General features: G+C 61.0%; 1 protein-coding gene across 14 annotated transcripts; it reads left to right on the plus strand.

Annotated features, from left to right (window-relative positions):
- Positions 1-11: 11 nt before the first annotated feature.
- On the plus strand, positions 12-11,488 carry USP19 (ubiquitin specific peptidase 19). 14 transcript variants are annotated; one of them, XM_020915860.2, is made up of 27 exons: positions 12-209; positions 1,746-2,005; positions 2,273-2,311; positions 2,495-2,623; positions 2,710-2,843; positions 2,924-3,226; positions 3,347-3,569; positions 3,694-3,850; positions 3,943-4,014; positions 4,133-4,248; positions 4,351-4,571; positions 4,655-4,850; positions 4,927-5,060; positions 5,170-5,328; positions 5,413-5,523; positions 5,988-6,098; positions 6,182-6,283; positions 6,998-7,138; positions 7,236-7,354; positions 7,553-7,690; positions 7,786-8,099; positions 8,199-8,309; positions 8,401-8,617; positions 8,697-8,849; positions 8,953-9,113; positions 9,191-9,369; positions 10,346-10,849. In XM_020915860.2, the coding sequence occupies exons 2-27, from the start codon at positions 1,882-1,884 to the stop codon at positions 10,571-10,573; spliced, it is 4,092 nt and encodes a 1,363-aa protein (XP_020771519.2). In that variant the 5' UTR covers positions 12-209; positions 1,746-1,881; the 3' UTR covers positions 10,574-10,849. The 14 variants fall into 14 exon arrangements, with proteins under 14 accessions (XP_020771519.2, XP_020771528.2, XP_070312187.1 ...); XM_020915869.2 differs by lacking the exon at positions 10,346-10,849 and adding an exon at positions 10,996-11,488 and having other exon boundaries at positions 13-209; positions 3,347-3,563; XM_070456086.1 differs by lacking the exons at positions 12-209; positions 10,346-10,849 and adding an exon at positions 10,996-11,488 and having other exon boundaries at positions 1,764-2,005.
- The last annotated feature ends 253 nt before the right edge of the window (positions 11,489-11,741 follow it).

Below are 11,741 nucleotides of genomic sequence, written 5' to 3' on the forward strand. Positions count from 1 at the left end.
GTGCGTCACCGGCCCTGCGCGCAGCCACCCGCGGCCGTAACTGGAAGTCGAAACAAAACAAGCAGCTTAGGTGGTGGCGGCGGCGGCGCCGGGACGGGGGAGGGGCGCGCCGGAACCGGAACCGACCTGACGCCGGAACCGGAACCGAGAGCGGGTTGCCAAGGCCCGAAGAGGGCTGGCGGCGGCGGCGGCGGCGGCGGCCTCGCTCGGTGAGTGGGGCTGGCCGCTGCTCGCCTGTCGCGCCGGAGCGGGGAGGCCGCAACGCGGGCCCGGGGCGGCCTGTTCAAGGTCACGGGCCGTCTAGTCTCCACCCCTCGAGTCCGGCGGCCTGCCGGGCCCGCCGCTGCAGGCGGGGCCGTTACACTCAGCCTGTGGCCGGCCGGAGGTCTCCGAGAGGGTTGGCGGCGAGTGAGGGCGGCTTCCTGGAGGAGGTGGTGGTGGGCCTGGGGTTCTTAGGCTGGAACTGGGTCGCAGCCCGGCTGGGGCTCTGGTCTATGGTCAGTAACCCGGCGCGGCCGGATTAGGCCACCTTGGGTCTCTAGGCAGCCCCTTTCCCTCCTCAACATCTCAAGAGGATACGGGAGGGACGCGACCTTCAGCTGGGGCCTGGGAGCAAAGAGGCGGAGGATGTTCATCCCTCGACTCTGGTTCTGTCGTCGTTGGAGATCCAGCCCACCAGTCCCACATCTGACCCGTAGAAGAATCTCTTCCCGCCCCCGACATTCCCTCTCCCCCCACCCCCCATTCACACTGGGGAACACAGACTGGTCACTATCTGTCCTGCCACTGTCTCAGGCGGTGCTGTGGGCTGCCAGGGATCCTGGATACACGCCTCCTTCATCCCCACCCTCATCCCCACCCTTATCTTAGTTTTGAGAACTTTATTTTGGGTGGAGAAATAGCCCAGAATCCCCTTGTGGGTCTGTGGGAAACTGGGTAGAAAGTCTAGCTCAGAGCTGATGAGGGGGCGGACCTGGGAAGGAAGGGGATAATGTCTGTTTCAGTCTCCACCTCAGGGTGCCTTGAGGTGGGGATATTGCTGAAAGGGAAGTGTGACATCTGAATACCCTTTTCATCTTAGTTTTGCAAGCCCCTCTCTGCATAGGACAGCAGCTGGAGAGAGGAATGTCTTCAGACGTAGGGAAAAAAGAAAACAAAAACCAACCAGTGCATTGAACCAGGTTCAGGGAACGGTGGAAGCTGTCATGCGGCAGGTGGGGCACCTTAACCTGAAGACTGCCTGGGCAGTGGTAGTACCTGGGCTGGGCCTGTTTTCAGCTACAATGCCTGGTCCTCCTGCTGTTTAATTGTCTGTCTCCTCCTTTCCTGGCTTCCTCCTCCACCTCCTACTTCTCGGGTGGTGACTAAGCAGCCAGTGAGAGTGAAGGAAAAGTGAGCACCCTGCTCAGAGTGCCAGCCCTGTGGGCTGGAGCCATGGCTCATCTCCAGATTGATGAAGGAGCCTGGTCCCGGGCCATAGCTGCCCTGACCTGGCTCCTCCTCAGTGAGGCTTCTCTCTTTGTGGGTCTGTATGGCAGCATCAAGGAGGCCCAGCCAGAAGTGGTTGCTCCTACGTGCGTTATTTATTCCCCCTTAGGAATCGTCTGAGAGTAGCCAGGGCTGCCTCAGGTATTGGAGAGACACTGCTCTGTAGGGTTAGACGTGTCCTAGGTTGCCGAGCCCTGGGTGTAACCAGGGAGCAAACTCCTGCCCTTGGTAGTGATTACTGGTCCTCTTCTCGTTAGGCTGTCTGTTCCTTGCTGGAGAATTTGTCCACAAAGAGTTGCCAAGATAGCTGGGCCAGGAAGAAAGCGCCGTAGCCCTGACCCAGACGCCGTTGCCGACCCCGGGGCACTCTGGCTGTCGACCAAGCGGCTCAAGATGTCTGGTGGGGCCAGCGCCACAGGCCCAAGGAGAGGGCCCCCAGGACTGGAGGAGGCCACCAGTAAGAAAAAGCAGAAGGATCGAGCAAACCAGGAGAGCAAGGATGGCGATCCTAGGAGAGGTGGGAGTGGCATTCCTGGGACCTTTGTGGCCTTTTCCTCCTCCCTTCCTATTGAGCGTACACTTGGGGGGTTGGGAAACAACTTTTTTGTTCTTCCTCCCATCCTCGTCTGATGCTGAGAGATGGACCAGTGGCAGGCTGGGTACAGCATCAGCTTTGAAGTTTGTGGTACTTGACTGAAGTCTTCAACATGGTGTTTGGTGGAGTGTTCGAGTCTCGGAGGCTGCCTGTCCATCTTCGTTTCCCTATTCTTTCCTTTGTTGTCAGGGTCAGCATTCACTCCTCGGGAGGAGCAGACCAAAGAGGGTGAGTAATGAATAGGCCTTTTGGATGCTAGAGTGGTTTGGTTTGTGGGAGAGGGGTGGTGGGCACCATGGGGGTATAGCTCATATCTAAAGCAGTTCCATTAGGGCTGGGTGTCTGGTACCTGCTGATCCTCACCAGAAGCTCACGGAGACCCTCACAATCTTTTCGTCACTCCCTGTATAGATTTAGGGCTCGATTGGAGGCAGAGTGCTGATGAGGTGATTGTCAAGCTCCGCGTGGGAACAGGTCCTGTGCGGCTGGAGGAAGTTGACGCTGCTTTCACAGACACAGACTGTGTGCTGCGGCTCCCAGGTACGTCCCTCTGCTCCTAGGCCAGCAGTGTATGTGAGCCCCTTGATAGCCCCTGCCCCAGCTGACTCCTCTCACTCTGTCTCCAGATGGTCGGCAGTGGGGTGGTGTTTTCTACGCTGAGATAGAGAGTTCTTGCACCAAAGTGCAGGCTCGCAAAGGTGGCGTCCTGCAGCTGTCACTGCCCAAGAAGGTGCCTCTGCTTACGTGGCCCTCTCTGCTGGTAAGTTCCAGAGCGGTGGGAGGGGAGAGGCAGGGATCCCCAGTGTAGTTGACAGAGCCTGACTGCTATATCTCCGGCAGAAGAAACCTCTAGGGACCCAGGAGTTGGTGCCAGGGCTGCGGTGCCAGGAGAATGGGCAGGAGCCATCTCCCGTTGCCCTGGAGCCAGGCCCTGAGCCCCGGCGGACTAAGCAGGAGGCCCGCAACCAGAAGCGGGCCCAGGGCCGTGGTGAGGTAGGCGCTGGGGCTGGTCCTGGGGCCCAGGCAGGGCCCAGCGCCAAGAGGGCCGTGCATCTCCGCAGAGGGCCGGAGGGGGAAGGGGCCAGAGATGGCCCTGGGCCTCGGGGTGATGCCCCCCCATTCCTGGCTGAGCCGGCCACCCAGGTGAGAGTGGGGTGCCTGCTTGGGGCTTGGGAGATGAGGGGGAAGGGTGTAGACTCCAGTGGAGAGGGAGCCGCCAGCCAGACCCAAGGCTGATCCTGCCCACGATCTTGCCATGAATAGGCTGAGGCTGAGGAACAGCTCCGTGTACCACCACTGACCCCCCAGACCTGCCTCCTGGGCTCAGAGGAGAATCTAGCCCTTTTGACAGGAAAGAAAGCAGCAGCCCCCAGGAGTGACCCAGTGTCCCCTACCATGGCCCGGAGCAGAGACCCTGAGAAGGATGATCATTCCAAGGAGGAGATGGCCGTGGCCGCAGATGCTGCGGCCTTGGTGGATGGTAAAGGTGGGGCTGGGGTTGGGCAGGCCGAGCTCGAGCTGCAAGGTGGGTGGGTGTGGGTGGGGAGGGAGTAGAAGAGGAACAGGCTAGAACCTGTCCTGGGTGGCACTGAGCTGTGGTCTTAATGTAGAGCCCGAGTCCATGGTGAACCTGGCATTTGTCAAGAATGACTCATATGAGAAGGGGCCGGACTCAGTGGTGGTGCACGTGTATGTCAAGGAAATCCGCAGGGACAGCTCTCGAGTGCTCTTCCGCGAGCAGGACTTCACACTTATCTTCCAGACCAGGTGGGTGGATGGGCAGACCTGGGGCAGACAGTGTGCTTTAGGCAGGGCAGTGCGTCTCACGCTCTTTCTCCTGCCCTGCCCCGCCCCTGCAGGGATGGAAACTTCCTGAGACTGCACCCAGGCTGTGGGCCCCACACCATCTTCCGTTGGCAGGTGAAGCTCAGGTGGGTGGTGCCCAGCCCCATCCCTGTGCCTGTCCCACCGCCCTGCACGCCTTGTCCCTGGGCCATCTGGCCCCACAGCCCTTCCACCGGAGTTCCTGAGTGCAACCTTCCCCTGCAGGAACCTGATCGAGCCCGAGCAATGCACCTTCTGCTTCACGGCCTCTCGCATTGACATCTGCCTCCGCAAGCGGCAGAGCCAGCGCTGGGGGGGCCTGGAAGCCCCAGCTGCACGAGGTCTGCCCACGAGCTCCCTTCATTGCCCGGTCCTTGGGACCCAGACCCCCACCCCCTTCCACATGCTGCTAACCACCAGCCCCCCCATTCCCCCTTTTTAAGGTGCAGTGGGTGGTGCAAAGGTCGCCGTGCCGACAGGTCCATCCCCCCTGGATTCAGCCCCACCGGGAGGCACACCCCATCCCTTGACGGGCCAGGAGGAAGCCCGGGCCGTGGAGAAGGAGAAACCCAAGGCTCGATCTGAGGACACAGGCCTTGATGGGGTGGCTGCTCGCACCCCTATGGAGCATGTAGCCCCAAAGTCAGAGCCACACCTGGCGTCGGTGAGAATCTCGCGGTGCAGAGGGCCAGGGCTGAAGGCTGGAGAGCTCAAGGCTGCTCTCTCATGCTTCTCTTGCTCCCACAGCCCAAGCCCACATGTATGGTGCCTCCAATGCCCCACAGCCCGGTGAGTGGAGACAGTGTGGAGGAAGAGGAGGAGGAAGAGAAGAAGGTGTGTCTGCCTGGCTTCACCGGCCTCGTCAACCTAGGCAACACCTGCTTCATGAACAGCGTCATTCAGTCTCTGTCCAACACGCGGGAGCTGCGGGACTTCTTCCATGGTGAGAGGTGCTCCTGGAGCCCAGGGACGGGGGACACTTGCCCCTGCTCACACCTCTGCTGGGCTGCTGTCCCTAGACCGCTCCTTCGAGGCCGAGATCAACTACAACAACCCCCTGGGTACTGGTGGACGTCTAGCCATTGGCTTTGCTGTGCTGCTCCGGGCACTGTGGAAGGGCACCCACCATGCCTTCCAACCCTCCAAGTTGAAGGTGATCTGTGGCCACTCTTCCCCTTGGCTGGAGAGGGCGGGGAGGGCCAGCCAGCCAGGAGCACGGTGGCTGCTGGGGTTCCGGGCTCACACCTTTTCCCTATGTCCAGGCCATCGTGGCGAGCAAGGCCAGCCAGTTCACAGGCTATGCCCAGCATGATGCCCAGGAGTTCATGGCTTTCCTGCTGGATGGGCTGCATGAGGACTTGAACCGCATTCAGAATAAGCCCTACACGGAGACCGTGGACTCAGATGGGCGGCCTGATGAGGTCAGAGTTGGGGGCAGAGGCGCGCCTGTGTCCCGCCTGTCCCAGCCCCTGGGTCTCCTTGGCCCTCACTACTCTGCTCTGCAGGTGGTGGCTGAGGAAGCCTGGCAGCGGCACAAGATGAGGAATGACTCTTTCATCGTGGACCTGTTTCAGGGCCAGTACAAATCGAAGCTGGTGTGCCCCGTGTGTGCAAAGGTGTGACGGGCTCCCTAGACAGAAAAGCACCTCCTAGCTTGTCCTGGTTAGACTAATTGGAATGGGCTCAGAGGCACAGGTACCTTTAGGTGCTGCAGGGCACAATTTGGGCAAAGAAGCTCAAGGGAGGCCTGAGGCCCTGTGTAGGCTGCAGAGGTGGGGCTGCGAGGGCTTCCAGATGGAGGGGAAAGCGCTCTTTGGGTGACCTGATTTGGAGTGGGATATGGGAAAAATTGGAAAGGCACATGGGGTGCGAGTGAGGGACCCGGCCGAGCAGGGCCTCCAGTGTCAGAAACAGGGATTCTTCTCTCCTGCCAGTCTTCCTGGTCCATCCAACATTCTTAGCCTGAGGCTGGGTGGTGAGGCCTGAGAGCCGTCCACAGGCCTGGGTTGGGCACTCTGGGCACCAGCAGCCTGCCCCCCACTCCCTGTGTGGCCACCCAGTGGCACCTGTGCCTTTACAGGTCTCCATCACGTTTGACCCGTTCCTGTACCTGCCGGTGCCCTTGCCCCAGAAGCAAAAGGTTCTCCCTGTCTTCTATTTTGCCCGGGAGCCCCACAGCAAGCCCATCAAGGTGAGAACCTGGCCCGTACTTCCGGGCTATGGCTGAGACCCTGGCCTCCCTCCCCCATGGACTCGCTCCTCTTGTCACCACAGTTTCTGGTGAGCGTCAGCAAGGAGAACTCCAGTGCAAGCGAAGTGTTGGACTCCCTGTCTCAGAGTGTCCACGTGAAACCTGAGAACCTGCGTCTGGCTGAGGTGTGTCTGTCCTTCTCTGCCCCTTACGCACAGGGATGTGTGTCTGTGTTCACAGCATGCAGATACGTGTGTGCAGTTGTTAGCATCCGTATGTGTCCGCGCAGACGTGCATGTGACTGCACAAACAGGCGAGGTGCTGCGGGATGAGGCGTGGTTGAAACCAGGCACTTGGGCAATGCACCTGAGGTGCCCACAGTTCCCCGCCATCATCTGAATCTATTCCCCCGCTTGGTGTTGGCCCCCAGCTGCTCTTCTTCAGATGAGGAGCTTGGGCCACAGGACTAGCCATCCACTAGCTCTGGTTCTTCTCCGTTGTGCTTCTCCCTCCTGTTTTCCCCGATCTGTGTGCTGCTGCCTGGCAGTGTCTGCTTCCTGAGTGGCGTAGAGATCAGGGCACGCCTCTTGGAAGGTGGCCCCTCCAGAGGAAGCACGTTGCAGTCTCCACGGGGCCCACTGGGTGAGAGCAGGGTTGAGGCCCTTGGTGTGGAGAGCTGGTACGGTTCATACCGGTCCCAATCCTGATCTTTCATTCTCTCTACGTACCAGGCTCCTTACTCCATTGGGCACTGAGGCTGCTGCCGGTGGAGGCACATATTTCTTACCCCTGACCTGTCCTCACAGACCCAAGATCAAGGCCAGATCTTGTTGTGGTTTGGAGCAGGGCTAGGGGAAGCACTCGTTCTCCCATCGGATCTGTGTGTTCTCTGTCCCCAGGTGATTAAGAATCGCTTCCACCGTGTGTTTCTGCCCTCCCACTCACTGGACACTGTGTCCCCGTCGGACACACTCCTCTGCTTCGAGTTGCTGTCCCCAGAGTTAGCCAAGGAGCGGGTGGTGGTGCTAGAGGTACAGCAGGTGAGTAGGGGCCACCCCGCTGCCCCAGAGTCCTGGTGGGGGCGGGGATGGCCTTCCTGCCCTGCCTGCCCTCGCTGAGCCAGGCCACCCACCCTAGCGCCCCCAGGTGCCCAGCATCCCCATCTCCAAGTGTGCAGCCTGCCAGCGGAAGCAGCAGTCAGAGGACGAGAAGCTGAAGCGCTGTACCCGGTGTTACCGCGTGGGCTACTGCAACCAGTGAGGACTCCCGCGTTGCCCCGTCCCTGCTCCTGCTTCCACCTGCCACCCTCCCTCTTGTCCACATAAAGCCTGGGTGTCTTAAGTCCTCTATCTGCCCCCATCTGCTGCCGCTCTCCCAGACCCCTGGGGAAGCTGGGCTGGCCCTGGTGTAGAGGTGGGGCTGAAGCCCCCTTCTTCCCTCCACTTTCCTTCCAGGCTCTGTCAGAAAACCCACTGGCCTGATCACAAGGGTCTCTGCCGCCCCGAGAACATCGGCTACCCTTTCCTGGTCAGTGTCCCCGCCTCACGCCTCACTTACGCCCGTCTCGCTCAGCTGCTAGAGGGCTATGCCCGGTAAGTGCCCAGGGGCTGGGTTCAGGCGGGGTGGAAGGCAGAGGTGCCGGCCGTACTGGTCTGGATTCTTACTGGCTTTTGCGGCCCGTCGCCAGGTACTCTGTGAGTGTGTTCCAGCCGCCCTTCCAGCCCGGCCGCATGGCCTTGGAGTCCCAGGGCCCTGGCTGCACCACGCTACTCTCCACTAGCTCCCTGGAGGCTGGGGACAGTGACAGGGACCCCATTCAGCCACCAGAGCTCCAGTTGGTGACCCCTGTGGCTGAGGGGGATACTGGGGCCTCCCGGGCATGGGCATCCCCTGATCGGGGCCCTGTGCCCAGCACCAGCGGCATTTCTTCTGAGATGGTGGCCAGTGGGCCCATTGAAGTTGGCGCCTTGACTGTTGGTGAGAGGGTGTCCCGGCCTGAAGGTAAAAGTCTGCTGAAAGGCTCTGGGGTAGGGAAGGTGGGGGAGAGCTGGGTCAGGCTGTGGTAGACAGGAGAGCTCCGATAATCGTGTCCTTTCTCAGCTGCCGTGCCCGGGTACCAACACCCAAGTGAAGCCCTGAGTGCCCATACTCCCCAGTTCTTCATCTACAGAATTGACGCGTCCAACCGAGAGCAGCGGCTAGAGGACAAAGGTGCCTGAGGCCGTCAGGCGCGGGAACCCTGGCGTGGGTTGGGCCGGTGGTTCTCCACAGCGGCGTGACTCCCCTCCCCACCCGTTTCCAGGGGACGTCCCGCTGGAGCTGGGGGAAGATTGCAGCCTGGCCCTGGTCTGGCGCAACAACGAGCGCCTGCAGGAGTTCGTGTTGGTGGCCTCCAAGGAGCTGGAGTGTGCCGAGGACCCTGGGTCTGCGGGCGAAGCTGCCCGCGCCGGCCACTTCACGCTGGACCAGTGCCTCAACCTCTTCACACGGCCGGAGGTGTTGGCACCTGAGGAGGCTTGGTGAGGGCAGGGCGGCCGGCAGGTAGGGGCGGGGTGCCGGGCCCTCCACTGCCCCTGACGGTGCCGCGTCCCCTCTCAGGTACTGTCCCCAGTGCAAACAGCACCGCGAGGCCTCCAAGCAGCTGCTTCTGTGGCGCCTGCCCAATGTGCTCATCGTGCAGCTCAAGCGCTTCTCCTTCCGCAGCTTCATCTGGCGTGACAAGATCAACGACCTGGTGGAGTTCCCCGTCCGGTGAGCGGCGGGCCCTGCTGCCCGCAGTCAGGGCTGGTGGTGGTGGTGGCGGCGGGGAGGGGCACCTGCTGACTGGCTGACCGCTCTCGGGCCGGCCCCACAGGAACCTGGACCTAGGCAAGTTCTGTATCGGTCAGAAAGAGGAGCAGCTGCCCAGCTACGACCTGTACGCCGTCATCAACCACTACGGGGGCATGATCGGCGGCCACTACACCGCCTGTGCGCGCCTGCCCAATGACCGCAGCAGCCAGCGCAGCGACGTGGGTGAGGGCGCGCGCCGACAGGACGGACGGGAGGGGCGGTGGCGCGGGCCTGTTCACACTCTTCCCACCTCGCCGTAGGCTGGCGCCTGTTCGACGACAGCACAGTGACAACGGTAGACGAGAGTCAGGTGGTGACGCGTTACGCCTATGTCCTCTTCTACCGCCGGCGGAACTCTCCCGTGGAGAGGCCCCCGCGGGCAGGGCACTCTGAGCACCACCCTGAGCTGGGCCCTGCAGCTGAGTCCGCCGCCAGCCAGGTGAGGCACGGGGAGGCTCCGCAGGCGAGGGGGGCCCAGCTCTCAGATGTGGGGGGTGTGGAGCACAGCTTCCTCTCCTCCAGCCCCTGAAGCCTTGGGCTTTTTAAGCCACAGATGGGGTTCCCTTACATTGTGGCCTTAGCCAGAGCCATTACAGGCTGTAGAGACACTTAAAGAGGTACATATACACCGACACATGGCCACTGGCGTGTGCATCAAATACAGGCCAGGAGCTGCTACAGACTTCACCGCTCTGTGAACGGACTGTCCTGACACGCCTAGCTTTCCCTCTGCCGCTCCCCACACTGACCCACAGACCCTCCCTTAAGACTGTTCCCCGAGTTCTGACGTGCACTCAGGCCAGGGCTGCGCCAGCAGGCCATAGCCTTGTGTGGCCGTCCCCCTTTCTGCGGTGGGCATCTGTTCCCGCTGGGCCTTCAGAATCTTCTGTCTCTCTTGCTGACATGGGTCCCAGGCCTGGTTGGTGGGCATAGCCCCAACTCTTCTCTGGACTAGTCTCCTCCTGGCGCTCCTTTCCCTTGAGCCATTTATGCTCAGACTTTGAGACCATGATCAGATCTGCATGTGGGTGGGAGGGAGCCAGGACATGACTCTGGGGTTGGCAGTTATGTCCTCCATGAGCCAGTCTCCTCTGTGGGAAGCCTGGGCTAAAAAACTGACTGGCTAGCCCCCAACCCTAACTGCACCTCAGCGGGGAAGCTGCATGTCCACTGGGGAGTGTCCTGAGGCCACAGTGCTGTCAGGGTTCTCCTGTCGTGGCGCTCTCAGTCTCAACAACCCGGCGAGTGACCCACTTGGCTCCTGCCTGCCCTCTCTGCCGCCTGACCTGGGATGTAGGGGGTTAGCGCCAGTTACCTTGGGTGGGACTGTTGTGGCCAGGGGTCTTAGAGACACTGGGTCTCCCTCCCCCGTCCCCCCTGCCCTGGGTGCTGATGGCCGTTTCCGCACACCGTAGGCTTCCCGGATTTGGCAGGAGCTGGAGGCCGAGGAAGAGCCGGGACCCGAGGGGCCTGCGCCTCTGGGTCCCTGGGGGCCCCAGGCCTGGGTGGGCCCCCCGCCACGTGGCCCTCCCACAGCAGACGAGGGCTGTCTCCGATACTTTGTTCTGGGCACCGTGGCAGCTTTGGTGGCCCTTGTGCTCAACGTGTTCTACCCTCTGGTATCCCAGAGCCCCTGGAGATGAGCTCACCGGCAGGCAGCTGCTGTGCGCTGGCCCACCCGCCCTCCCCGCCAGGCCACGCCTGCCTCTGTGGCAGGGGCCGACTCGGGGCTCAGTGGGTGCCTCTGAGGGGACAGGGTGGGGACTGTGGCTCTTGCAGGGGCAGAGCATCCCAGGGTGGGTATCCTGTCCAGCTGTCTGTCCGTTTGTCCTGCTGCTTCTACCCTTGACCTGGGGCTTAGCCCTACCCAAGCAGCTTCTTGTATTTAAAGTGTTAATAAAGCGAGACTGTTCAGGCCCGATCTCGTCTCTCTGTCTCAACGCCGCTGCTGTCTGCGCCTGCCTTGGGGCCCTCCCCTGGGTGCCAGGGCTCCAAGCCAGCACCCCTGGGATGCCAGGCGGCATACTGGGCAGCCCCCAACCCCTGTCCTCATATTCTGTTGCAGGGACTAGGCCCTGGCCAGGCCCCCGAGGTGGCCCCCACGCGGACAGCCCCTGAACGCTTCGCCCCCCCTGTGGACCGCCCAGCCCCCACCTACAGCAACATGGAGGAGGTCGATTAGCAGGTCCCTGGCTGGTGGGGGGACTGGGTTTGTGGGACCCCCCACAGAGGGCCAGCGCTTTGCCGCTTCTCCTTCTCTAACCTAGAGGACACTGGCTTCGTCAGTGGGGAGTTGGGGGGGATGATTTGAGGGTGGAAGCTTCACAGGTTGGGACTTCTTGTCACCTTGACACCACCCCCACCCCAACCAGTGGGCTTTGGCTTCTCCAGCCACCCCCAGTGCTGCGTGATTTGATTCTCAATTGTACCTTCGGTTCTTTCTGACTCGCATTATAAACGTTATAATTTTATTCTAAAAAACTGTAATTTTTTTTTGCATTTTGGAAGTGATTGCTGCTGTTTAAATATATTTTAAAAATAAATGACAAATAAGCAGACTTAGTCACTGTGATACACTAGGTCCTGTGGCCACCTCCCCTTTGCAGCATCTGCTGTGTGTGTGTGTGTGTGTGTGTGTGTGTGTGCGCGCGCGCGAGTGAGTGTGTGTCAAAGATCCTGTTAAGTGCTCTGGTCTGAGGAGATGATGAGGTTCCAGTTCAGGCCCTTTGGGTCATAAAGCCAAGCCCCCAGTGCCAGCAGATGTTGGGGGCCTGACTTCTGCCCTTTGATTCCACTGATTCTTGAGTCCTG

The sequence above is a fragment of the Odocoileus virginianus genome, chromosome 26 (genome assembly GCF_023699985.2).
Source record: "Odocoileus virginianus isolate 20LAN1187 ecotype Illinois chromosome 26, Ovbor_1.2, whole genome shotgun sequence".
NCBI lineage: Eukaryota > Metazoa > Chordata > Mammalia > Artiodactyla > Cervidae > Odocoileus > Odocoileus virginianus.